The 27,551-nt window shown below is 43.3% G+C and overlaps 2 protein-coding genes across 2 annotated transcripts in view; both read left to right on the forward strand.

Annotated features, from left to right (window-relative positions):
* OPN4 (opsin 4) overlaps positions 1-9,240 on the forward strand; it is a 34,521-nt gene extending 25,281 nt beyond the window's left edge. The window contains exons 9-11 of the mRNA XM_074296394.1: positions 396-533; positions 1,778-1,813; positions 7,920-9,240. Coding sequence (XP_074152495.1) covers positions 396-533; positions 1,778-1,813; positions 7,920-7,958 — 213 coding nt within the window. The 3' untranslated portion in view covers positions 7,959-9,240. The remainder of the gene's footprint in view (positions 1-395; positions 534-1,777; positions 1,814-7,919) is intronic.
* An 8,325-nt stretch (positions 9,241-17,565) lies between these two features.
* Positions 17,566-27,551, forward strand: part of LDB3 (LIM domain binding 3) — a 123,757-nt gene continuing 113,771 nt past the window's right edge. Inside the window, exon 1 of the mRNA XM_074296396.1 lies at positions 17,566-17,630. Within this exon, the coding sequence (XP_074152497.1) occupies positions 17,618-17,630 (13 nt within the window). The 5' untranslated portion in view covers positions 17,566-17,617. The remainder of the gene's footprint in view (positions 17,631-27,551) is intronic.

Below are 27,551 nucleotides of genomic sequence, written 5' to 3' on the forward strand. Positions count from 1 at the left end.
TCTTACAGATACAAGTATACACACAGACTTAGCCTTACATAAACTCAATACATTCAGAATATGTATACTTAATAAACTTATAGACACACAGTTTTACACACATAAAACACACACAAACACATCTTATCTAATCAATTCTGAAGCCATAAGGTTCAGAATTTGGATTCTCAAATCTTTTCAGGAAAATTTGGTGAGTAATTCAGGGAGCAAAGTGGAGGGAAAAGCAGTCTTAGGAGTGGAGAATCACACCAGAAGATATGAGAGCCAAGAAGGGCTGGGCTCAGAGAGGGAAAGGTGTCCTTTTGGCCCTTCATGGGTGCACATTTCCCTCTGTCAAAGAAATAAGGTGGCGGAGAGCCCAGAGTGATGAGTTTACTCTTCATGGTTCCTTGCAGGGCTGGAACAACATTGAGACAGGTCTGACCTTGAGGAGCCTAGAGGGATCCTGCGGGATGGACGAAGAGACTATGGATACAAGAGAGCTGTCGGCTAGCACCAAGGCCAAGGGTCAGAGCTGGGAGACTCTGGCGAAGGTGACTGGGCGGGATGGTGGCCCTGAGGGTGGAGGGTGGAGACAGTGTGAGTGACAGTGAGGGTGCCAGACCTGGTGGAAATCCTCTTTCTGACATTTATTAGCTGTAGGACTGTGAAGACCTCTCAGTCTCTCTGAACCTCATTTGTCTTTTTTAAAAAACAAGGGGATGGGCTGAATGGTCTTGAAGGACCCTTCCAGATCTCAATCTAGGATCTCCAATGGTCAGTCCAGGCCCAGAAGAAGGGGAAAGGGAAGATGCTGAGCTGAGCAGGGTCAGGGTGCTGCTGGGTGGCCCATAGGTTGGCGCGGGGGCCGATTCCATTGAATTCCCCAATTCCGGTTATGCACTACCCCTGAGAACCTATGGGCTTGACCCTGTTAGATATGAAGGCAGAGAAAGTTAAGTGGAGCAGCAGTAGGAAAGGAAGGGAAGATGAGAGAGGATTTTTTATGGAAGTGAAGAAGGTCCAAGTTGCTTTCAGGTGGTACCCTAGACAGGGGCCAAGGTCAAGATCCTGTCTAGAACTCAAGATGTCTTAAATAAAAGTAAAAGCTAATTAGGAGGGCTATGAAAGAATAGATGCTCAAGTTCTCCCCGGTATAACTGAATTCCCACCAAGTCCATAAAAATAGCTAACTTTAAATCCAATGTCAACTTTTTACAAATAATTCTCCTATAATATCTTACTGATCTTTATAATTCCTTGGGATTGATAGAGAATGCCTTCCTCTCTCCCTCCCTCTTTCCTTCTTTCCTTCCTCTCTCTCTTCCTTCCTTCCTTCCTTTCTTCCTTCTGATTGGGGTTAAGTGACTTGCCCAAAATCACACAAGCTAGAAAGTGTTAAGTGTCTGAAGCCAGATTTGAAGTCAGGAAGCCCTGAGTTCAGGGCTGATGCTCTATCCACTGCACCACCTAGCTGCCCCATTGCTATTATTTTCTAATTTTACAGAGAAGGAAATTGTAGAACTGGGGCTTCTTGCCCTTTAACTCTAATCAATCAATCAATCAATCAATAAACTTTAAATGCTAACTATGAGCAGCCACTGTGGCGGAAGCTTAGGGACCAAGTGCATTTTCTGATGCTGAATTGGGAGTTTCCAAGCAATGTGCCCTGAGTTCACTGCACCACCCTGTCCCCATGGATCCAGATGGTCTTGCCCTTTTTCTAGGCAACATCCCTATAGTGACTCTGGAAGCATGTCAGCTACTAGGGCTTCTGACTCTTGTTTTTTGCCTTTAGACACTGGAAGAGATGGATGACTTATCCCTCCTGGAGGTAAGTATGGGGCCCAAACCCTGAGCCTGAGATGCTGTCCACTCTGCTCAAACTCCGTCGAGCAGCAAGGTTGGCCCTTTAGTTCAGGACAAGAAACTCTAGGCTTGAAGTCATTTGAACCTAATTCCCCCCTCCTGACCCACTCTAGGCTAAGCTGCAGAGTGGCTTAAATTCCATTTCTTGGTGATAAATTGGTTGATAAACCTCCAACCAGGAAACCTCATGGTCCCTTGGCCAGGCTGAGCTGGGGGCAAGCCCCTCATTGCCTACCCATAAATCTTCCCTTTACCCACATCATCTCTCCTCTTACTGAGTTCAGGGGATTCTCCTATCTTTGTTTTTACGTAAATGACCCAGGAACCCTGGGGCCTGAGGAATTCCTTCCTTGCTGAGGAGAAAGGGACAATATTGAGATCCAGACAAAAGGGCCAAGCAGAAGCAGGTCAAGCTAGAAACCAGATTTTTCTCAAGAAGGCTCAGGTGCCAGGGACAAGGCTGAAACCTGGGGCTGAAATCCAGGTTTCAAGCCAAGGGGATCCACTTGGAAATATGAGGGGGCTCCTGGGGATGGAGATGAAACAATCATTTATCAGACAGCAAGATTTGTCTGCCTCCTTTAACCCTATCTTGCTCTGACATGTCAATAAAGGGGGAGCCAAAGAACTTCCTATACCCTCTTCTGATTCGGGCACCCACAAAGCTATGGATTGAGCCAGACATGACTGTTAATCTGCATGAATTTGCACAGGACAACCAGAAAAATGTTCCTGTAACAGCACAGAGGAACTGGAACATCCAGTCCCAAGTTTAGGAAGGAATGCCAGGCAGGCTTCATGCTCTTGGTCACATTTTCAATAGGAGTAAAGACTGAGGGGGTAAATAGTCACCATAGCAGGATGGCCCCAGGAAGGGCTGGGTTTGTGGGGAAGGCCCTGACTGCCCAGCTGGCCTGCACCCAACAGTGCAGCTGAAGGCCTCATGGCCATTAAAGGTCTGGGTCGAGAAACTCTCTGGAGAGTGACTGCCCCTGAGGAGTCTGGAGAATTTATTTAAAGACATAAGCTTTTTCCCTCACCCCCATCAGCCTAGAGTACCATGCGTCCAACCTTGGGTTGATTAAGAGTAAAGATTCTTAGCCAGGTTTTAAAAAATATTTTAAAACAATATTTCAATAGAATTGGTTTCTTTTGCAATCATATGTATTTTATTTGATTCTGCAGAGGGTCCCTAGACTTCACCAACCTGCCTGAGGGTGGGATGAGGCATCTAGGACACATAAAGAGTCCCTGCTTTCTAGGCTTAAGGAACCCTAGAAGTCCTCTCCTCTAATTCCCCTCATTTTAAGGGTAAGGAAATCGAGGCTCAGAGAGACCCAAGGCTACACAGGTGATAAGTACCAGAGGCAGGATTAGAATCCAGGACCTTTGGACTCCAGGGTCAATACATTCTGATAAAATAAACTGGTATTTCAGGATCCCTGCTAGGGCTCCTGGAATTAATGATCTAGTTTCATAAACTGTGGTTCATGACCCCTTGTAACTGAATGTGGGACTCATGAAATTATTATTTATTATGAGTAAAATTTTGATTCATATGCTTATTTTGTTTACCTGTAATACCTGGGGTCACAAAAAATTTCTGGAGTGAAAAGGAGGCAAGAGGGAAAAGCTGAAGAAGCCCTGCTTTGGGGGGCTTTCGCTTTCTGATCCAATTTTGCTACTTTGTGAATTCCCCTAATCATCAAACCCCAACCCAGAGCTCTGAGCCAGCCCAGCTTTGGGGGGTTCAGAGGTCCACCATACCCATTCCCCAGGTATCCACTCCCCTTTCTCCACCCCAGCCATGTTTTTTTGCTAGGAACATTCACTTTCCTTTTTCCTCATTCTATCACCTGCCTTCACCCCCTCTAGACCACAAGAGTACATTCTCTTGGGTTTATTTACAAGGAAAAAGAGAATATACAAATTCAGAAACATAATACCAGGCTAAGATCATCAGAAAGGGGCATGAAAGGGAACTACCCCGTTCCAGACTGAGTGGCACCTATACTTGCTAACTTAATCCTTGCCTATAGTTACCTAAGCTCAGTGAGGCTCACAGTCCTTAGCAGTCCCAGAACCCCAATGGCTGGTGCCCTCCTGATGCCATCTGAGCATAATGCTTTCCACTAGAGCTTCCCAGTTTGGGGAATTGACCCATTTGTACTCTCTGGGCAGAACCCACGGGCCAACATCTCTCAGGAAGCTTACTAATTGGATATAGGTGGTGAGTGTTCAGCCGTATTCCTTCCTGGTAGCTAATCACTTAGTTAAGTAGATATCTCCTTTCTCTGTCCTAAAAGGAGAAGGAACAATTCCATACAACTTTCCAGGTCATTTCCAAAACAGAATAATTTTTCCCGCTATAAATCACCCCAAATTAAAAGCAGGTAACCATTTTTTTATAAATCACCCCAGTGGATTTTCATTTCTTTTCTTTCTGGACCTTCCTTCCCCAGCAGAACAATATCTTCCTAATGCTTAGTTTTACTCCATCTCCTCCCTTTCAGGGATCCAAATGCCCTTCTATTGCCCAGTTTTATTCACTCCCTAGACAGGAAATACTCCCTGTCTCTCCTAATACCTTTTCCTCATCAAACTTCCTTAGTCTCCATCTCAGAGTTTAAAAACAAAAATAAAAAACAAAACAAAATTTAAAAAGCAACTTTGGTTCTATAGGCCCACCTATTTTATTATTTTATTAAAGGCATAAAAGGGAGGAAGGCTGGGGCTGGAGGAATTCCAAGAGGGACTCCAAGGGTGGGATTTCCAGCCCCACAACAGGTGGCAGGCAGGGAGGCAGGGGGCCGTTGTGAACAGGGAGACCTTCTTAGTTCCTTTATCACACCAGCTAGGTCAGCCTGGCCAAGGGGGAAGGGCCAGCCCTGCTCCCTCACTCTCTAGTTCTCCAGTTCTTCTTTGTTGTTATTCTGCCTTGTGCCTTAGGGGAGCCCGGCTTCTTAGCTGGACTGGGGTCTCCATCAAGCCAGTTCCCCACCTGGTACTGAGAGAGAGTGAGCACACAGGTTCTATTACTGTGTCTCTCTATCTGAACAGAAATGTTAGTGGATTTAAGATTAGATTAGGTTGGGTGTGTATCTCATTATCTTATAAAGTCAAAAACAAACAACCGCCACAAAAAACTCTACAAGCACCGGGAAGACCTATTTTAAAAGCACAAGTTAACACTGATACTTGCTATGTGCTTTTTCAGCAACTCTAACTCCTTTGTGCCTCAGTTTCCTCAACTGTAAAATGGAGTTAATAATACCTAAACCTCCTACCTTACCAGTTTGTGAGGGTCAGACCAGCTCAGGTATACAAATATATTTTGGAGGTAAAGGCAATAAAGAAAAAATTAAGTATAAATCATATATTTCACAGCAAAGCTTCTTAAAACTGTGGGCCACAATTGCATCGGGGGGTCTCATAACTGAGTGTGGGGGTTGTGAGATTATGATTTATTATCAACAAATATTTGATTTGTATATCTATTTTATACAATATATATTTTATATCTGTTTTATTGTATACCTATTATATATGTGTATGTACATATATGTATGTATGTATATGTATATACATAATTTTTTTTTTACATCTATGCCCAAAGTGGCGTAAAAGTTTCATGGGTGAAAAGGATAGAAATATACCTATTTTATATATATATACATAATTTATTTTTTTTTATTTTTAAATTTTTTTTACATCTATGCCCAAAAATGGCGTAAAAGTTTCATGGATGAAAAGGATAGAAATATACCTATTTTATATATATATATATATATATATATATATATATATATATATATATATATATATATATATATATATATATATATATATACATAATTTATTTTTTTTATTTTTAAAATTTTTTTACATCTATGCCCAAAATGGCATAAAAGTTTCATGGGTGAAAAGGATAGAAAAAGTTTAAGAAGTCCAGCTTTGAAGCGCCGGGGTTCCATGAGGTACCCTTGAAAGCACTCTCCAGCTACAAATGCTCAGTGCCCGTGCTTCTCTGAGTACGGATGCAGCATTGTGAGGTGATCATCTCTAAGGGTGTGTGTTAGACTGGGGGGGGGGGGGTCTTTGCCAATGTCCTCACCGTGGAAGATTGTAGACTGATTGGGCGCCTGCATGTGTGAATCTCACTCTCCTGGTGTTCAGCATGTCACAGAAAATACTTGGCCCCTATAAAAAGAACGGCAGCTGTCAACCTTCATCTGCCCAGTGAGAGAATGGAACATAGATCAGAGCTAGAGAAGAATATATTCTGGGCCACTTGAAATGTCTTGTACACAGATCTTCTGACACTAGGCGCCATTCCTTAGAGGTATACAGCCCCCACCCCTTCTGATCGCTAAGGCTCAGTCATCTGAAGGACTCTCCCTAATAAGTCCCCTAGGAGTGATTCCAAAGGCCACGGGTTCAAATTCTGACTCTGCTACTTGCTGTCCGTGTGAGCTTGGGCAGTAATAATAATAATAATAATAATAATAGCAGCTAATTGTTAATGTTAAGGTTTGTCAAGCGCTTCATATGCTAGCTCATTTGACAATCACCCTGTTCATCAGTACTGTTGGTGTTATCCCCATCTTAGAGATAAGGAAACTAAGGGAAACCGAGATTGCTCGGGTTGCACAGTCAGTTGGTAGATGTTGTTTACAGCTGGTAAGTGTTTGAGGCTGGATTCACACTCCTGATTCTGGGTCCAGTACCCTATCCTTCATGCCATCTAATTGCCTGAGGAAGACCTTTAACCACTCTGGACCTCAGTTGCCTCATTTGTTAAATAAGAGGGTTGGAATAAATTTCCTCTTTGGATGCTTCCAGATCTAAGTCTGTGGACCATGATCCCTTTCCAGGAAACATGCCAGTTTTTCTCCCCACTAGTCTCTTCTACCTCTAGGATTCTGGTGAAAGAGGAGGAGTGTAAAGATAAAAGTAAAGCTCCCAAGTGTTGAAGGGTCGTCCATCTGAGGGGGCGTCCCAACTTGGAGCAAGAATGATTTCCTCCACCTCCCCCCATTGCTCATTTTTTGGTACAAGTTCTTATACAGCCTTTGAGTGGAGCCTTCCAGCAAAAAGGTCCTCCCAGTGACAGCCTTCCAAGGCCACCCATCCTCCCCTGGACGGCACCAGTGGTTAGGAAGGTTTCCTTCCATTTGAGCCAAAATCAGCCTCTCTGTAATTTATCCCCAAGTGGTCCTTGTCCTGCCCTCAGAGGCCAAGCAAAACAGATCCTAATCCCCTTTTCCATGACGGCCCTTCTCATATTTGAAGGAGCCATCATGTTCCCTGGAGGACTTCTTTAATTTAAGCTAAAGAAGCCCGGCTTTTTCAACTGATCCTGTCCTTGGCTTGGTTTTTAGGCCCCTTAGAATCCTGGCCACCCTCCTTAGGACACATTCCTGTTTGTTCATATCCTTCCTAAAATGGGGTGCTCAGAACCTTGCACAGGACTCCAGGAGAGGGGGGCCACTGCCTCCTTTTTCTAGGTCCAAACCTTCTCTGTGTCATAGAATCCAGTGGCAGAGTGATAAGGCCTATAGATCCTTTCTTAAAATGCTATTTTTGAATGCACAAAATAAGCTGTGGGATTACAAAGGAAGCCAATTATGTTGAACTATCATTATTATGATAAATACTTTTTAAAACCAAGGTCACAGAACTCGGGTTAAGAAAGCTTAGAAGTTGTAGACATTATATTTTTATAGATGCAATCCAAAGTTCTATCAGCTTTTTGGCAGACAGCATACACTGATGACTTGATCATCTAAATAATAGCCATCACTTTTTAGATGGACAGATTCCTTACACTCATGATTACAAGTTAGGCATTACATGGATTATTATCCCCATTTCTCAGGTAAGGGAAATGAGATCAAGAGAGGCTACCCAACTAAGGTGGTTAAAGGAGTCAGACTTTTTAACCTTACCCTTCACCCACAGAGTCCCTGCAGATCTGCCTCCGAAGACCCCAGGTGCTTCCTGTTAAGGCAAGGAGCCAGCCTTCATGTGGTTCTCCCTTCCTGATAAGTCTGTGTTGTTTATTTTCATAGGCAGGGACCCTGCTCTCCAGCCTGGATCTTCAAATATAAATTCAATTCTGCCCTCTGCCCAGAGACTGCTCAGTACTCTGTGCTTTTGGCCACATGACGACTTCCTCTGGAAAACCACCAATCTGTGGACATACTGCACACTTATGCACTGATACCATGAAAATGGAAATCAAAACACTTTTGATGTTGCCACGTGTCTGGTACCCTGTTGTGATTATGAGCCCTCTACCAGCCGAGACAAGGACCCCTTCTTTCTTCACTAGAACATGATTCTCAAATCCTACTCTCCCTAGCAATATTCCCTCCCTATGACAAAAAACCTGGGACATGATTTGGCCAGTGGTTCCCAAGGGCAGTTTCTTTGTATTACTACTCATTGGTAGTTTGCTGTTGTTTTGTATTCTTTTGAAAATAAGCTGTTAAAAAAAAATGGTGACTGCCTAGCAATAAAAGCATAGAGATTTGGCCTGGGGTGTTTGAGTTACACAAGATTATTTGAAATACGGTAATCTTGTTTTCTCTCCATTTCTCCCTCCATGACTAAACAAGGCTCACAGATGACAGGGTTAACCTCATTTTTAAAAATGTGTAACATGCATGCACAAATCCTATGTGCCTATAGTTGGCTTTCATTATAATCTCTTTAAGTTTATCTGAGGTCTCTTTGATTCTAATGCAAGTTTCGAGGAAAAAGTCCCCAAAGATAAAATGGAATTGCTCTCCATTATTTTGTTGCCAGTGGGATGGTATTGGATGGAGGAGTGGCATTTCATTGTCATAGTGAACTCCCAAGTGAGGAAATTTCTTCTCCCAAAGCACCTGGCATCTCCTGTGTGACTTAAAGTCTTAGAGTTTCCTAGAACAGAGGTGTCCCACGAAGCTTGCAAAACACCCAAGTGAAATCAGAACCAAATTAAAATATAATTGGGTAATCTGAAAAAAAAACCAAATAAATAAAAATACAAAAGAATGTAGATAATGTGAATATGAGGATTTCAAACTCAATATGTAGCTTGCAAGGATGTTTCTGTAGGGTTTCAAGCCAGGGCTCCCCAGACCAGCTCACTAGTCTCTAAGTCATGCTGTCTTTCATTGCAGGGAGAAAATGTAGAACTAATAGAAAAATAGCTAAGGTCAGAGTCATTGTAATCCTCAATCTTGATTTGGGAAAATAATCAATAGAATTCATTCCTGCTTCTTTGTCTCTTCTAAGAGGTGGGGAACTACAAGAGCAGAATATGATATTCTGTGTCAGATGTGGTCTTTTTTTTGTCAATTGATTTTGTTTAATTCTGTGTATGTGTATGTTATTAATGTTATAAGGGAGGGTTAAATGTAAGGGTGGGAGGGAATATCAGGAAATAACTAGTATACGGAATCAAAAACATCAATAAAACTTAACCTCCCACATAACTGAGTATCAAGCGCTATCTTTACTCTCAGCCCCCTGCTTTCCTCCTCTCGTCCCTGTTTTGATTCCTGCCGGAGTGGGCACTTGGAGTCATAGATGCATGTGAGCTTTGTTCTATCAGGGGGTTCTGAGCTCAGCTGAAGTGATTCTAATGAGAGGAATGTCCTTCCTTTGATTAACTGACAGGCACATTGGGAACAAGAACAAAGTGTAAAAGTATTTCTTCTGATTTACCTTAATGGGAGTGCCTTCCCTCTAAGACTGCTGCCATTTTGCATGTTGTCTCTCCCATTTGACCAAGGGCAGCAATTGTTTTTACCTTTCTTTTTAGCACAGTGCCTAGAACACAGCAGGTGCTTAATAAATACTTATTCACAGATGGACACAAATCTCACAGGTTGATGCTAGCTCCCTTTGGAACTTCCCTGGTTCTTTGGACCACAGAGACATGACACCCAGGGTCAAATTCAAGCCCATTTTATTCCCTCTTCCTGACACATGTGGCATTAAAGGTAGTCTGTTGTCCAACACTTTCTGGTACAGAAAGAACAAGACACTTGGATATCTCAGACCAGAAGAAATCCTGTGGTTTGTTGGAGAGGGTCTGGTCATACCTACTGGTAGTGGCCTTGCCCCAGAACTGATAGAATTACAGCTCTAAAGCCAGAAAGTGATCTCAAAGTCTGTCTAATCCCAATTTATAGATACAGATATAGTTATAGTTAACAGATAATAATTATATATAACTTATAGTCATAAAGACACTGAAGCTAAGGGTGCTGCAGTCACCCAAGGTCTCACAGATAACAAAGGTCATCAGAACAAAGGTCCTCTGCCTGTTCAGCCAGTGCTTTTTCTCCTGGTGGGGGGAGGGTTGCCAAGGAAGCCTAGATGGGAGATGAGAGTAGAGATATGCTCAGGCTCACATTGGAAAGGAACCACCAAGTTCACCTACAAGACATCCCAAAACTTAGCCTTTGCTTGAAGTAAAGCCTTTGATCCCAATGAAGAAGCCCCCTCTCACTTGGAGGAAGTCTGTTCCACTTCAGAAGAGTCTTAATTATTAAGGATTTTTGCCTGGGTCAAGTCAATCCTGGCCATTTTTACACATTGTTCTTGATTCTGACTTCTAGCCTTCAAATACTGCCTGAGCCTCCAACCTTTCTCCTAAGGCATTATTCCCTGTCCCTCTGCATTCAAGTCTCCTCCCCTTGGATAGTCTTCCCATTTGTTGATAGGGATTCCTCTCAGATGAGGAAACTCCCCCTACTAATGCAGATAAGCATCTTCTCTACAACCCACAGTCCAGGAGAATTACCTGGGTACTGGGCTGGCAAGTGGCCTGCCCAAGGTCACTCAGAGGCTGGACTTTAGCTTAAGGCTTCTTGCCTTCCAGGCCACGTTGCATGATAACTCTCTTAACATATCAATGTCATCTCCTGATCACAATAATCCTTTTTTTTTTTTTTTCAAATTTTATTTTATTTTTATTGAACTTTTTATTCTCAAAACATATTCAAGGATACTTTTTCAACATTGATCCTTGAAAAACCTTCTGTTCCAGTTTCCCCCATTCTCCTCACCCTCTTCCCCAAATAACAATGTCATTACCAAATGACAATGGTAAGAATATATGTAAATCCAACATATGTGTACATATTTGTACAATTATCTTGCTGCACAAGAAAACTCAGATCAAAAAGTTAAAAAAATGAGAAAGAAAACAAAATGCAAGCAAACAACAACAGAAAGAGTGAAAATGCTATGTTGTGGTCCACACTCAGCTCCCACAGTCCTCTCTCTGGGTTTAGATAGCTCTCTTCATCACTGAATAATTGGAACTGGTTTGAATCATCTTATCATTGTTGAATAGAGAGCCACATCCATCAGAATTGATCATCCTATATTCTTCTTGTTGCTTTTTTGGATCTGGCCAGAGCAGAGGATGGTGGGTCTATCACTCACTTAGGTCTGAGCATACTTGGGATGGATCCAGCCAAACAAGACTTCCCTGTAGAAGTAGAGATGGATGATGGGAATCAATTGAACTGGAAATTATAGGGGAAGAAAAGGGAAGAAAAAAAGGAAAGAGGAAGAAAGGAAGAAGGGAGAAGGAAGGAAGAAATAGGTATTTATCAAGTACGTCCTGTGTACCAGATATTGTGCTAAGCCCTTTACAAATATTATCTCATTCAGTCCTTACAACCACCAGGAGAGATTAGTGCCAAAGGTGGCACTAGTAGGTGGCAATAAGAAAGACCTTCTAGAAAAGGTGACATACAGGAAACCTAGCAATCTACATGATAGAGGTGAGCAGAGAGAAAAGGCAGGAGGTCTTTGGAAGAGCCCAGCTCTGTGATCAAGGACAAATTACTTATCTCTTGATCCTCAGTTTCTTCAAATGTAAAAAGGGTAAAATCACTCTTGCACCACACTAGGGCACTATGGGAGAAGTGGTATGTAATCCTGAAGGTTCTATGTAAATATGAATAATAATTATTGAGGAGTTTGCAAACCAGAGACTCCATGATCATTAATAACTGGTATCTGTGAAGATGGATCTTATACCTCCTCAGTCATAGACTCTGAGCACAGTCGGTATAATGTAGTCCCAAGCTGGGATCTACTCTTAGCTCTGCCTCTTACTCCAAGCATGATGGTGGGAAAGCTTCTTAAGTCTGTCTCAGTTTCCTTGACTATAGAATGAGGATAATAAATAGGAGTTACCTCACAGGCTTGTTGTAAAGATCAAATAAGATGGTATTTGTAAAGCGCTTGGCACTTAGTAGGTGCTCTATAAATGTCTACTTCCCTTTTTTCCCTCACCTGCACATCCCTTGCCCACGGTGTAGCTCCTGCACCTCTTCCAGATGATAGGACATTTACATTTTTAGCAGGCCAGGAGGTAACAGGAAGACTCAGCTGTCCGTGGGATGAGCAGCTCATGGGAGACTGAAACAAGTGCCTGACTTGGAACTGCTTCAGCTTTGCTGAGTGCCCCCAGTTGGCTGCCTTTTGGGGGATCTGCCCTCCAGGTAGATGCTTATTGCATTCTACAGAGGCTATGACCTCAGCACCAGTGAGTTTCCACAACTGTTCAAAACACACAAGAAGTATCAGACATTGTCTAATTGTGATATCTCCCCTGCATCGTGGATCAAACAACTTAGCAGATGCTTCCTACATCTCCATATCCAATGCCAGACTCTTTCCTGAGTATCCTGCCCCATTTCAAACTGGATGTCCCATAGGCGTCTCAAACATATGTAAAATATAACTCATTAGCTATCCCTCCTAATTACTTCTTTGCTGACTTTCCTTATTCCTGTTGAGGATCCCACCATCAATTGCCAAACCTTGTTATTTCTACCTGCTCGACATTGCTCAAATCCACCCCCTTTTCAACTGCTACTTGAGTTCAGGTTCCCATGACCTCTCTCTCACCTGGACTATTGCAATAACCTCCCAATTGGCTTCTCTGCTTCAAATTTCTCCTCACTCCAATATAACCTCCACCCATTTGCCAATATTTTAAGAAAGTGCAGGTCTGATCAAGTCGCTCCCTTACTTGATATGTACCAATAATTCCCTCTTATTCCTGGAATCAGATATAAATTCCTGTGCTCGGCATGTAAAATCTTTCCCAACCTGGTCCCAGCCCACCTTTCCAAGATTATTGTACGTTACTTATCTCCATGATCTCTATGATCTCTAGGCAAAATTCTCACCCACAACATTCTATCTCTGATCTTTGGACTGGCAGTCCCCTCTTCCTGGAACGTACTCTCTCCTTACCTCCATTTCTTTGAATCTCTAGTCTCCTTTCGAGGTCACTTCAGAGGTCATCTTCTAAAGGAAGTCTTTTCTCATTCTTAACCTCAGCTATTAGTTCCAACCATGCTACTAATTACTTTGCTTTTCTTTTATACCTATTTTGCATATACATATACATAAATATACTGAATCTTCCTCCCTGTAAATGTAAGCTCCTTCAGCTCAAAGTCTTTTAAAATCCTATATCTGTATCTCCCAGTATCTTACACATAGTAAATAATAAATATTGATTGCTTGATTTCTCCTTCAACTCTCCCACCCCAGTAAAATTTGCTATGAAAGCTTAAAAGTAGTTTGGCAGAAAATAGATTTATACCAAGATCTCATACTATAGACTACAAGAAGCTCCAAATAGATACATGACTTAGATATAAATGGTAATATCATAAGCAAATCAGAGGAGCAAGGAAGGAAATGGTTTTTGCAACTATGGATGAGGAGAAAGTTCTTGACCAAACAAAAGATCAAGAAACTCATAGAAGACTAACAAGTTTGATCATACAAAATTGAAAAGCTTTTGTTCAAACAAAATCAATATAGCTAAAATTAGAAGAGAAACAGTTAACTGGTTTTCTGTCAGGTTTCTCTGATAATGTTCTGATATACAAGATATATAGGGAACTGATTCAAATATAAGAACAAGAATTATTCTCCAATGAATAAATGGTTAAATGATATGAATAGGAGGTTCTCAAAGGAAGAAACTATGACCAACCAAAAAAAGATGATACAAATCACTGATATAGAATTATAAATGAAAACAACTGAGCTTCCACCTTATACTCATCATGTTCATAGAGAGGACTATGAAAAAAGACAATTAAGGGGAATATGGTAGGAGATACACTATTGCACTAGACATAACTAGAAAAGGGGTGAATTGGTCTGGTTGTTCTGGAGAGCACTTCAGAACTATATCCAAAAAATTATTAAACTATGCAGATTTTTTGACTCAGTGGTATCACTCCCATGTATAAACCCCAAAGAAATCAAAGCAGGAAAGGCCATCAAAACATTTATAGTAGTGCTTTTTGTTAGACAAAGAAAGTAATTCCAGGAAACCAGAGGGTGTACATCAATTTGGGAATGACTGAATAAATCATGGTGTATGTAATGGAATTTTATTTCACTACAAGAAATAGATGAAAAGGACAGATTAAAAAAAAAACTTCAGATAATTTGTATAAACTGATGAAGGGGAAAGTTAGCAGAACCAAGAGAACAATGTATACAGTGACTACAATGTTACAAAGAAAAACAATTCTGAAATCTTAGGAATTCTAATCAAAGCAAAGCATAACATCAGCAGAAGGATAGGGAAGTATACTGCCCATTTTGTGGGTTGGAAGTTACAGACTAAAGGTGCAGAATTAGACCGTGTGTGTGTGTGTGTGTGTGTGTGTGTGTGTGCGCTTGATTTTGCTTATTTGTTACAAGGGAAAATTTTTTTGTTGGAAGAGAAAAGACTGAGTGGGACTAACATTAGAAATGGCAAAAAAGAATGTAAAAGAAAGTAAAGATTCAGTGAAACATTTCTTAAAATTCATAGAACAGAAGGTGGTTCAGCAGGAAATATAGACAAGCAGGAAGGTTTTGGAATGAATGTGCTGAATTTCTTATGTAATTAAAAAAACTAAGCTGTAGATATTGGAGATTTGTGGCTTCACATATAATCTTCTTTTTTATTCTTTGTATGTGAGAATGATAATGTTTTATATTCAGAATAAGAGGCTTTTAAAAGAGAACATTTAAAACTAGAGGAGTAGCTGGAGTGAAGAAATACAGATGGGAATAAATATAATGAGTATAAAGGGAATGACAGAAGTTGGAGAGAAAGGATGAAGCCTTGAATGCCACACAGAATTTGCTTCATAATATCTAAGTCAAGGCCATCTGAGTTTTTTCAATTATGGGCCACATGAACAGAAAGCTGTATCTTATGCATGAATTTTCACAATTATAAAGTACAGTCTGCTAGCTCTTCAAAAGCATGAATTTTAAGAAGTAACACAAATTTGTCAAAAAATACAGTCAAATTTCATTGCTTAAAAAAGTATGCATTTTTAGGCCCACAGCCAATCATGAATCAATGTAGATGAAAGCAATGAGAATCCTGACATTCAATGCAAGGAACTAATCCCTAGATCATGGAAGTGTGTCCATTCACAGCACATCTCAATGTGGTACAATCCATGCTTAGATCCCAGATGGTGGCCCCCCAACTTCTATTTAACAATTCATAGGATTTTAGACCTAGGGCTGGAGGAGGCCCTAAGATCCATCTAAGTCTCATTCGGTACTTTTCTAGATGGGGAAACTGAGGCCAGGAGGTTAAGTGATTTTTCTCGAGGTTACATAGGTACATAAAAGCAGGGTCCCTGATCATCTCATTTCATGGTCAGTGCCCTTTCTACTAAATCAGGGAAGAGAATAAGATGAAAGGGAATTGAATGAATGAATGAATGCAAAAGAAAGGTCAGCCTACTGTATTAGGCTTTGAGATACAAGGAGTAGAAGTAGGGGTATGAATAGGAGTAGTGGTGATGGGAGTGGGAGTGGTAGTAGTAGTAGTAGTAGTAGTGATAGCAGTCATGGTGGTAGTAGTAATAGCAGAAGTAGCAATAGCAGCTAGTATTTATAAAGTACCTACTGTGTGTAGGCACTGTGCTAAGCATTTTATATATGTTCTTTCATTTGAACAACTCCTCCCCTCAATTGTTAACACTTGAAACAGTCCCTCCTTCCTATTCCATTCTAAGGGAACTATACAACACACTAGAGGGGTCATGGCCAAAGAAGGGGTCTGGGGTTTTCGGGAGTCACATAGATGTTGGGTAGAGCCACAGGGCAGGAGTCTAATGTGTTCATCCCAGGAGCGCTGCAGCGCTGATTAAATGATTGTTCCCAGAGCTTAAGGTTGGAAGTGGTAAGGGTTGGGAGAGGACTACTCCGTATGGGGACGGAAGGGCAGGGGGCACGATGTCCAGGTGGAGGGCTGGATCAAATGGGCAGCATGGTCTGGAGCTGGCCTGATAGGTGGGTTAGAGAGCCTACACTCATTTACTCATCAATCAGTACAGCTCAGTCCCAGTATGGAGTTCCCAAATTGAATGAATTAACTCCTCTGGGGCTCTCCTTTTAGAGGCAGCTTAGCGTAGTGAATAGGGTCCTGGCTTTGAGGTCAGGAAATCTTGGGTTTAAGGCCCGCCACTGCCACTTATACTCTATGTGACCTTGAACAAGCCGTTTAATCTCTGTGTGCCTCGTGCAATTGCCAAGTATTTAACCAGGTAGGAATCTGTCTTGGTAGAAAGAGAACGCGGAGTTTCCCGTGCAGATGAATCACAGATCCTTAACATTTGAAAGAAAGTACATTTTCACAGCCAAGTGGATCAAAACCTTGCCCAGAATTTAGTCTCATAAATTTCAGATGGTCAGACCTTATTGGTTTCCTGAGTAACTGGTTTGTTGTGTTTTGTTTTGTTTTTTTTAAAATAAAACTCTCAAGAGGCTTCCACCCTTCAGGTGTGCTACATATCTTTAAAGGATAAAGGAACAGAGAATCTCTTTCCCATGCCATCCCCAGGAGAAAATAGGCACAGTTAAGTGATTTACCACATTGAGATTCCTAATTTTGGTAAGGTTCTTTTTAGGAAAATGCTTAATACATATTAAATTCTCTCTCTCTCTCTCTCTCTCTCTCTCTCTCTCTCTCTCTCTCTCTCTCTCTCTCTCTCTCTCTCTCTCTGTCTCTCTGTCTCTCTCTGTCTCTCTCTGTCTCTCTCTCTCTCTCTCTCTCTCTCTCTCTCTCTCTCTCTCTCTCTCTCTCTCTCTCTCTCTCTCTCTCTCTGTCTCTTTCTCCCTCCATTTCTCTCTTTCTCCTCCCTCCTCTCTCTCTGCTTTCCTCCTTATTTATTTTCCTTCCCTCTCCCTCTCTTTTTCTCTTCTATTTCTCCCCCATATTATATACACACACATACATATGTTTATATTTTCATACATAGATGTCAACTTTTACACGTGAATTATTGTGATTATTATTACCTTCTCACATGAAAGCTGAGTCTGAACACACAGATCCCATCTGAGTAATTAAGAAATAAATAAAACCCATGAATTTCAGTAGTGTCCCCTGCTTTCTCTCAGTGGGGCCTGAGCCCCTTGGCTCCTGGTAAGAGAATAGTGCCAGACTGACATCATCCCACTTAACTCCCCTCTGACATTCTGTGACCTTGTCCTAGCTCAGTTGTACAGCAGCCCCTGCCCCTAATGTCCACTCCACCCCCTGTCCTCCCCTCCCCTCCCCTCGTGGAGCTGCTTAGGCAGCTGTCCCATCAAACCCTAAAGCAGAAGACCTTAGAAGGCCTTGGAGGGCTGGGGCCTGTCCCTGGTGCTGATGGAGCCAATGAGACTGCCCCAAAGGATGTAGCTGACTTAACCCTTTCAATGCTGGATGCCTTCCACAGGTAAAGTCACTCTTGCCTTGTTCTATCTCTCTACCTTTCCCTTTAACCCATGCTGAATTTCATTATCTTGAATGTTCAAACCTATTTCTACAAGATAAAGTTTTCTAGGCCATAGAATGAGTCCCTTTGCTTTATAACTCTTAGTCTATCTGTTTACTGCTGACTGTGTCCCTCTCTCTTCCCCAAGCCTATCAGGAATCTTCCTCATCTTAATGAGTGACCCTTGAGGGCCACCTGTGTCTTCTAAATGAATGAATGAATGAATGAATGAATGAATGAATGAAAAGATCATTTCTCAAGTACTGTATGCCAAGAGCTGGGGATACACAGAAAAGTAAGCTGGTCCCTGCCCTCAAGGAGCCCTCTTTCTAACAGAGAAGATAGCCCACAGAAAAGATTTCAGCAGCAATTCAGATGGGGGAGGTGGGAGGGGGTCCAACCTACTTAAAAGATTGGGAGACCTAGGCTTAAATCCCAGGTGTAGCCACTGACTTCTGATTCTAATTCTGTGACCCTAAATAAGATCTTTGGGTCTCAATTTCCTCCCTTCTCAGATGGGAAGAAGTGAATATGACTCCCCAATTTGACTCAGAAAGAACTAGTAATAACTAACAATTTATATAGCATCTACTATGTGGCAGGAACCATACTTTACATTTATTGTCTTTTTTTTTTTTTTTGTTCCTCACAGTGGCCCTGGGAGAAGGTGCTTTTATCATGCCCATTTTACAGATGGGAAACTAAGGCAATTTGCCCATGGTCACAGAGCTAGTGAGGCTGAATTTGAACTCTGATTGCAGACCCAGTGTTCAATTTATTGTACCATCTAGCTGCCTAAATAAAATGGATTCTGGATATTGATCCCTATGGGAAATAGAATCTGACTTGGGGTTTATTAATTCATTCAACAAATGTAATAAGTGTTGATTGAGTGCCTGTTCTGCTCAAAGTCCAAGTGGAAGGTCTGGGGAGATAAAATCTTGGGGGAAAGAAAGTTTCTGGCCACTTCTTACAGGAAGCTTTTCCCAGCTCTCCACTTATTAGGTCTCCATCCTTATCAAGCAAGCTTGTTTTTACTTGGTTCCCAGTAGAATGGGAGGTCCCCAAGAACAATATTTCTTTTTTTGTGTATATCTCTAGGGTCAGCACAGCACCCTGAACACAGCAGGAGCTTTAGAAATGTCTGTCCTCCCATTGGTGGATCCCTCCCAGGCTTCATTTTGAAAAGGGGCCCAGATCAGCCAATTGTTCCCTCCTGACTGTGCTTCTAACTTTCCAGACTCCAACAGCATTCCTCCACCAGGTTCCCTGTCCCACCCAATCCCTTCCAGTTGTTTTTTTTTTTTGTGTCTATCATTAGAATGGAAGTTTTTTTGAGAGCAGTCATTCTCTCTTTTGGAATTGTAATTGGAACCCCGATAAAAGGTTATTAATGGATCTCTATTTGCTATGAGAGTTGCTATTCAGAACTCTCCTTCTAAACAATACCTGCTCCTGTGAATCAATTTCCTTCCATTATTTGAAATTCTTCAGGTGGTAGAGAAGTCATGTAGGTTGTCATCACTTAGATGACAAGTATTTTCTAATTGACAGAACATTTTTTTTTTTTTTCCTTTCTGAGGCTGGGGTTAAGTGACTTGCCCAGGGTCACACAACTAGAAGTGTTAAGTGTCTGAGACCAAATTTGAACTCGGGTCCTCCTGAATTCAAGGCTGATGCTCTATCCACTGCGCCACCTAGCTGCCCCCAGAACATTCTGAATAGACAGATTAAGGGGCGGGGAATGAAGATTGTGCAACTTTCCACACATAGCAAGAATACTAAAATGCAATATTTTTTTCATTTATAGTGAGAGATAAAGAGGGATGGAAAGTAAGGGAACCGAAAATAGAGGGAGAGGAGGGGAAGTGAGGAGAGAGGGGAAAGTAGAGGGAAGGGAAGAAGAGAAGAGACAAGAGGAAAAGAGAGGACAGGAGAGAAGAGAAGAGGAAAGGAGAAGGACGGAAAAAGAAGGACGAAAGAGGAGAAGGGAGAGGAGGGGAAGGGAAAGGAAAGCAAAGGAGAGAAGAGGATTTGAGAGGAAAGGAAAGGAGAGGAGAGAAGAGAAAAGGAAAGGAAGGGAAAGGACAGGAGAGGAGAAGAAAGGAGAGGAAGGGAAAAGACAGGAGAGGAGAAGAAAGGAGAGGAAGGGAAGGGAGAGAAGAGAGAATTACTGCAACTATTATCATCCCCATTTTTAAAATGAGGAAACTTGGGCTCAGTCAATTAACAAGAATTTACTAAACATCTGCTACATACCAGGAACTGTGCTGAGTAATGGGGGTACAAAGACTACAATTGTTGCAACCGTCTTAAGACCTACATAGTCCTGACATACAGTAAAACGTCCTTTGCCTTCATGGAGCTTACAGTCTATCAGTGGAGATAACTCGTACTATATTATATAGTTACAAACAAGAACCAAGATAAATCCGAGGTAATTTTGAGGGAGCTCAGGGAAATTTAGTGATTTCCTCAGGATGACACAGCTAGCCGGGGGGGGGGGGGGGGGGGGGGTTCCATCTCCTGATGCCGAGTTCAGGAGACACAAATGTTGATCCCCAAGCTGATTTTTTTTATTATTATTATAACTGTTTATTGACAGTACATATACATGGGTAATTTTTTACAACATTATCCCTTGCACTCACTTCTGCTCCGAATTTTCCCTCCTTCCCTCCACCCCCTCTCCTAGGCGGCAGGCAGTCCCACACATGTTAAATGTGTTATAGTATACCCTAGATACAATATGTGTGCAGAAGCGAATTTCTTGTTGCACAGGAATAATTGGGTTCAGAAGGTAAAAATAACAGTTTACACTCATTTCCCAGTGTTCCTTCTCTGGGTGTAGCTGATTCTGTCCATCATTGATCATTTGGAATTGGATTAGCTCTTCTCTATATTGAAGATATCCACTTCTATCAGAATACAGCCTCATATAGTATGGTTGTTGAGGTGCATAGCCCCACACTGATTAAATGCAGAATACTATTCATCCTGAGGTCCCTGATCACCAGCAGAACAGGAAGGCCTGAAGAAGCAGGTGACATTTGACTTGGGTGGGAACCCAGCAGGTGAAGGGGAGAGAGAGAACATTGCAGGCATAGGGAACAGTATGAGCACTGAGATCGGGTGCTCAGGGAGCGCAGGAGGGGTGAAGAGCAGAGGGAGTAATTCTAGATGAGATTGAGAGGGGAACAACAGGCAGCAGATGGGCTCAAATGCCAAGGAAGAGACTTTGGATTTGGTCTTGGACAGCAATAAAGAATCAATGAATATTTTTAAGGAAAGGCAGGGAGACTCTAAAGAAGAGTCACAGAATATCCAAGCCAGAAGAGATCCAGGAGATCACCCAATTCTTCTTTTAACAGAGATGATATATGACTGCCACACAAAGAGGCAAATCTCAAACCCAGGATCTTTGTCACCCCATGTGGGATTCTTTTAACCACATTGCAGATTTCCTCAGATCTTAAAAGGCCAAGTTTCAGGGAAGTCCCAATCACAGTGGAGCCCAGCCTCTTCTCTTCCTCCCTCCCCTCCTCTTCTTTTTTTCTCTCCTTTCTTTTTCCTTCCTCTTTTTAAATCCCCCCTTTTCTCTCTCCCCCTTCTCTCCCCTCTCTTCCCTCTCTTTCCTCCAGTCATCTCCCCTCCTCTCCCTTCCTCTCCTTTCTCCTCCTCCCCTTTTTCCCTTGTCTTTCCATCCATCTAAAAAGAGAAAAAGAATTAGTGAGGGACAGGTTTCAGCCCAACTGAACAAGCTCTCAAAAGCAACCCCCCCAACCCCACCAATGATTTTGAGTTATTACATTAAACACTCCTTGGGAGTAAGGATTATTTCATTCTTTTTATTTACATCCCCAGTGCCTAACATATAGAAGGTAATTAATAAATATTTGCTTGGTTGATTGAATTGCTTGGTGGAACACTCAAATGGAAGGAAGCCCTTTCTTTATCCACCCTGATCTTCGACCCCTGAAAGCTTCTGATTGATCTGGCAGCTCCCTTCAGCTTATGGCTCTGGAGCTACCAGGAGAGAGAGAAGCTGAGCCTGAGTGCAGTGGGAAAATTTTGGATGTGGCCAATGCTGGGGGTGGTTTTTGCTTAGCTATACATATATATTAATAGGGTTTTGTTTTCCTTCTCTCCCCCCTTTCAGTATATGGTGAGTAGAGGGAGAGGCAAAGAAAATAAATCTTTATTAATCAAAAAAAAATTTAAAAGAACAATTCATCCTCTGTCTTTTAAAAGGACCAACATCGCAACATAACACTCACTTTTTGCTGTTGTTCGCTTGCATTTTGTTTTCTTACTCATTTACTTTCTTTTTTTGATCTGATGTCTCTTGTGAAGCAAGAGAATTGTATAAATATGTTTATACATATTGGATTTAATATATATTTTAACATATTGACTCTATATTGGATTGCTTGCCATCTAGGGGAGGGGGTGGGGGGAAGGAGGAGAAAATCTGGAACACCTGGCTATGCAAGGGTCAATATTGTCAAATTATCCGTGCATATGTTTTGAAAATAAAAGCTTTATTAAAAAAAAGAAAACTGTGGAAAAAAATAAAATAAAAAGGACCACCTTAAGAGCCGTCACCCAGTCATGCCCATTGTCCAGGGAGTGACATTGCCAGTACTGGAGATCACATAGAACCACTGGCACTTTATAGTCTCATCCTGGGAGCACCAGAGAGGAGCACCCGGAGAGTTCAGGTACACAAGCCCTATCTGGGATTTTGATAGACATCTTGGGGCCCCCCTCCACATCTTTCACCTCCTTTTGAGGGTTCTTTTTCCCCTGAATAAGCCTAAAGCTTCCCGATTATCCCTTGTTTTTCTTGCCTGGCCCCAGGGGAGGGCAAAGTGGGATATGGTTGGGTACCAGCCAGGGATGGCTCTCAGATCAGATGGTCCCCTCCCCTTCCAGAGGGCCAGCTTCGTACCACCCAGTGCTGCTTCCAGCTCTCGGAGAGTCCCTCGAGGGGAGGCTCAATGTCTGGCTTAGATCTGGTCCAGCTTGTTTCCTCTTCTCAGAGCAGAGTGATGAAGCTTCCTTTTCCCCTGAGTCTGTGAGAAAAAGGGACCGAGGATGACCAGGAATACCTCTGTCTCCTGAAGGTCATTCTTCTAGTTTTACATCTTGGAAGACCTTGAACAGCATGCCATGATCTCTTAGGATCATAGGATTTTGAGATGGAAAGGACCTTAAAGATACTTTGCCCAATTATTTTACAGATGCCTAGATTGAGACCCAGAGACATGAAATCACTTGCCCAAGGCCGCCCAAGTGATATATGGTAGAGAAGGGATTTGAAGTATTCTTTCTACTGTGGGAAGCTCCTGAATGCTGGAACTAGCTGTTAGTTCCTTGAACTGAGGAGCAGGCAAAAGGAGGAAGGAGGAGGGAGGAGGAGGAAAGAGAAGGGAGGAGGAAGGAGGAGGAGGGAGGAGGAGAGAAAAGGAGGGAAGAGGAGGGAAAAGACAGGAGGGGGCAAGAGGAGGTAGAAAGAGGGAAGAGGCAGGAGGAAACAGGAGGGGGGAGAAGGAAGTAGGAAGGGGAAGAGAAAAGAAGAGGAAGAAGGAAGGAGGAGGAGGGAAGAGCAAGGAGGAGAGAGGAGAAGGCAGCAGGCAGGAGGAAAACCAAACTCACTGGTTTCTGGTTTGCAGATTCTTCTCTCGTCTCTCTCTGTCTCTCCCTCCCCCTTTCCCTTTTCTCTTTTCTCCCCTCTTCTCTATCATCCCCCACCCCACTGCAATGAAAACGCCTTGAAACCAGCTCTTAGCACGATGCTTGGCATATAGTAGGTTTTTGATAAATGTAGTCTGGTTTGGAGATTAATAATTTATTTTACCACAGTCAGTGATACAATGGAAGATTATGGAGAGTTAAAGAGGTTAAAGAGTGTCTAATATTTTGGAGAGAGAGAAGAGAGAAGAGAGGAAAAGAAAGGAGAAAAGAAAAAGGGGAAAGGAAGGGGAGGAATAAACAGAGAGAGAAAAAGAGAGAGACACAAGAAAAGAATCTGCAAACCATAGACCAGTGAGTGCCTCTTCCTCCCTCCTTTTGCCTCCTGTCTTCTCCTCCTTCCTCCTCCCTCCTCTTCTTCCCTCTTCTCCCTCCTCTCCCTCCTCCTTCCTCTTCTCTTCTCTTCCCCTTCCTAATTCTTCCTCCCCATTCCTGTTTTCACCTGCCTGCTCCTTTTCCCTCCTCCTCTCTCCTCCAGCCTCTTCCTGCCTCTTCCCTCCTCTTCCTTCCTCCTCTCTCCTCTTCATCTCTCCTCCCTTCTCTTCTCCCTTCCTGCCTGCTCCTTCCCTCCTGTTTCCTCCTGCTTCCTCCCTCCTGCTTCCTCTTGGTTTTTTTCCCTACCTTTTCTTCCCCATCTCTCTTCTCCTCCCTCCTTCTACCTCCTTACCTCCTGCCTTCCTTCTTCCTTCATTCTCCTCTCTCTTCTTGCCTTTTCTCACCTCATCCCTCTCAGCCACATGCTCTCTGCTGACAGAATTGGGAAGGGGCTGTTTTAAAGCTCCAAACACTGGCCCAGTTCTGGCCAGACCATGCCATGCTTTGGCATTATTTTATGCCCTTGTTCCCCCCTGCACCCATCCTCTCAGAGCTGTCCTGTCATCCACACAAGTTTCTCCATCTACTCCCTTTTCTGCCTCCTGGAATCATCTCCTCCCTTTTCACAGGGGACATATCTCCCTAAACATCTTAAAGAACCCAACAAGGAGATGCAGGGATTAGCCCTTATCCTCCCCTTGGAACCATTTCTGGGTCTTCACTTGGCGGGTTCCAGTGACGGGAGATGCCCTCGTCCAAGGCCTTTTCTCTTGGGAAAGGTCAGGGGGCCAGGGAATGGAAGTCAGCATCCAACTACTGAGGCAGGTGACCAGGGAAAGACTGTACAGCTATAGGGCAAGGAGGAGGGGGACAGTTAAAGGGGAATGTCCCAGGGCTCAAGGTCTAGGCAATCAGGAGGGACTGGTAGATTAGCTTTGTGACAGACCATTAGAACTGAGGTTCTAGGTATAGACTATTAACCAACCTACGGGGTCTCTGCTCAGGGAGTTTCTGCTCAGGGTCTAATCCTGGTCCTACAGCTCACATTTACATAGGCTCAGCCCAAACATCCCCTCTACATTAGGACCTTCTCATCCTGGCCCCTCCCCTGCTGTCTTCTCCAGGCCCAATTACTTTGGGTTTTGAGATCTATTTTGTATTTTCTTATCATGGTATATGTTGTTCTCCCCCAAGGACCATAAGCTCCCTGAGGACAGCAGCTGCTTTTTGCCTTTCTCTCCCCAGTGTTAAGTTCTGTGCCCAGTATTCAGTAGGCATTTAATAAATATTAGTGACGTGAATGAATGCTTGAAGCCCTTTCCTCTCCCTCCGCTCACATTCTCTCATCACCCCAGGGAGATGAGCCTTCCTACTTGAAGGAGCTGCCATGTTGATCAAACCTTGGCCAACCCTTCCGAAGCTAGAAAGCCTTCTGGGCTGGGTAACAGACTGCCACCCAAGAGGCAGCCCTGCTGGTGCAGCAGAGCAGGACGTGGTCTGATCACTGAGACAAGGAGGGGAAGGGGAGCAGTGAGCTGGCCTGGCATGGGGCGCAGCCACGCCATTGGAGCTATGGAGCTGAAGACAGTCAGTACCCACTTCTCCCAACAACCCTGGCGGGGAGCTGGCATAGGGGGCAATGGGGAAAAGTGAAGGGAGCTGGCCAAGATCATACAGCTGGTAATTCTGGGTCAAAGTGCGGAGGGAGAGGCTCCACCCCAAGCCTTTTGAGTCTGGGTTTAAGACTCTGGGTTTCCATTACACCCCATGGTTCTAAGCACAGCGTCATGTGAGAGGCATGCCAGTACGCCCTGCTCTCTGCCAACGAGCAGCTAATCAGAGCTCGAAGAATGTGGGCTCCTGTCTCCCCGAGGCTCTGCTGCATAGCAACTGAGCAAATGGCATCTGTCTGTCTGCCTTCTGCCCCTCCCTCCTCCCCCCCCAAGGCCCCCAGTCCAAAGGGCACAGAGCCTGCCCCATGGCCCAGCCAGGCCTCCACATTTCTGGGCTACAGTCAGGTTTTCCAGAATGGCCAAAGCTGGGAAGGCGACCACCATAGGAATAGCCCTGAGCAGGCCTGGAGACAGCCTGGAGGGTGTGGCCCTGGCCCTGAGCTGGGGGCCCCTATCACCGGGCAAAGTTTGGAGTTACAGGTTTGGGAGAAGGAACGGAAAGGGGTAAGAATCCCAGACCCAGCCCTTAGCCCCGGCGTCCGCTTCACATAACTGAGGGTACCTCGCAAACCTTCCGAGCCAACGTGGAGACAGTGCTTTTTCCTGGCACTCCTTCCTTCCTTGCTCCCACAATAACCTATTGATCCTGCACTCTGGGGTCTCCACGTCTGGGTTCAGCATCCCCCAGCTAGAAGGCCTGGAGCTGCAAGACTTTTGCCCATCTTGTAGGATTTTACAGAAGGGGAAACTGAGGCTGAAAGAGGTTGACCAGCCTTCTTCAGTCACTCAGATAGCAAGTAGGAGGAGCAGGACTCCGAGCCAAGTTTTGGGCTCCAGATCCACTATTGCCCGGTCCACTCTGGCAACCCACTTCCATCCTTGAAGAGCTGGCACCAAATGGCAATGGCCTGGGGACGCCAAAAAGGCTGTGTCTTAATTAATAACTGTCCACTTCGGTCATTGTCCTCCTGAGAAAGTCCCAGGGAATGAGGTAGTGGAGGAGAGCAAGGGTTGAAAACCTGGGTTCAAATCCTGCCTCCAGTAATTTAGCTGAGTGACTGGAGTGAGCTTCCAAGTACCTTGGTAGAGAGAAGACTGTGCATTTCTAAAGGGAGTTTCCTCAGTGGGACCTCGTTGACACTGATGAAATCACATGACCAATCAAGCAAATTTACATAGTCATTTATGATTTAAGAATTTTTCAGTCCCAATATGAAATGTTATCCTCCTGGCAACCCCGGGAATGAAGAGGGACAGGGAGAATGATGCACTTTATGCATGAGTAAATAGGCTCAGAGAGGGAATGATTCATATATATACAGTATGAGAAACACAAATGGCGTAATGGAGTCAGGAAATTAAGCTTCAGGATCTCTCAGATCACATGCTTCTTGAGAGCGGCCACCATCAAGACCATAGACCTATGGCTAAGGGACAGTAGAGAGAGTGCTGGGCCTGAAGTTGTGAAGGCCGAAATTAAAATCTGCACTCAGACACCGACTAGCTGGATGATCCTGAATGTGTCACTTCACCCTATTTACCTCAGTTTCCTCATCTATAAGATGAGCTGGAGAAGTTAATGGCAAACCACTCCAGGATCTCCGCCAAGAAAACTACAAACGGGGTCCTGAAGAGTCAGACCAGAATGAACAAAATAATACCAGTTTTCTTTCATTTATGGTATTCTCCTGAGCTTTTTAAACTTTATAAACTTAATGTGCTGTGGAAATATGAGCTATTTAGTGAATCTAAGCCTCAGTTTTCCCACCTGTAAAATGACTCAGGGATCAGATGATTTTCAAAGTCCCACTTTTTAAATCTTATGATTTGTCCAGTATCTTACAATTAGTGGCAGTGTGGGCACTAGATAGCCAGGTTCCCTGACTCCAACCGCAGAATATATATATCCGGTTTATAAAGCTTATATATCTATCTTCAGACTGGGTCTTCCCCTGTTAGCAGGTAAGCTCCTTGCCTGTAATCCCTGATCCTTGGGAAGTTGAGGCTCACAGAACTCAGCTCAGAACTCCTGAGCTCCATCAATCCACCAGCCTTAGCCTCCCAAAGATCAGGAGTTACAGGCAATTGAGCTCAGGAGTTCTGTATTGCAGTAGGGCTAAAGACAAATGTGTGTCTACAT

The sequence above is a fragment of the Sminthopsis crassicaudata genome, chromosome 2 (assembly GCF_048593235.1).
Source record: "Sminthopsis crassicaudata isolate SCR6 chromosome 2, ASM4859323v1, whole genome shotgun sequence".
Classification (NCBI taxonomy): Eukaryota; Metazoa; Chordata; class Mammalia; order Dasyuromorphia; family Dasyuridae; genus Sminthopsis; species Sminthopsis crassicaudata.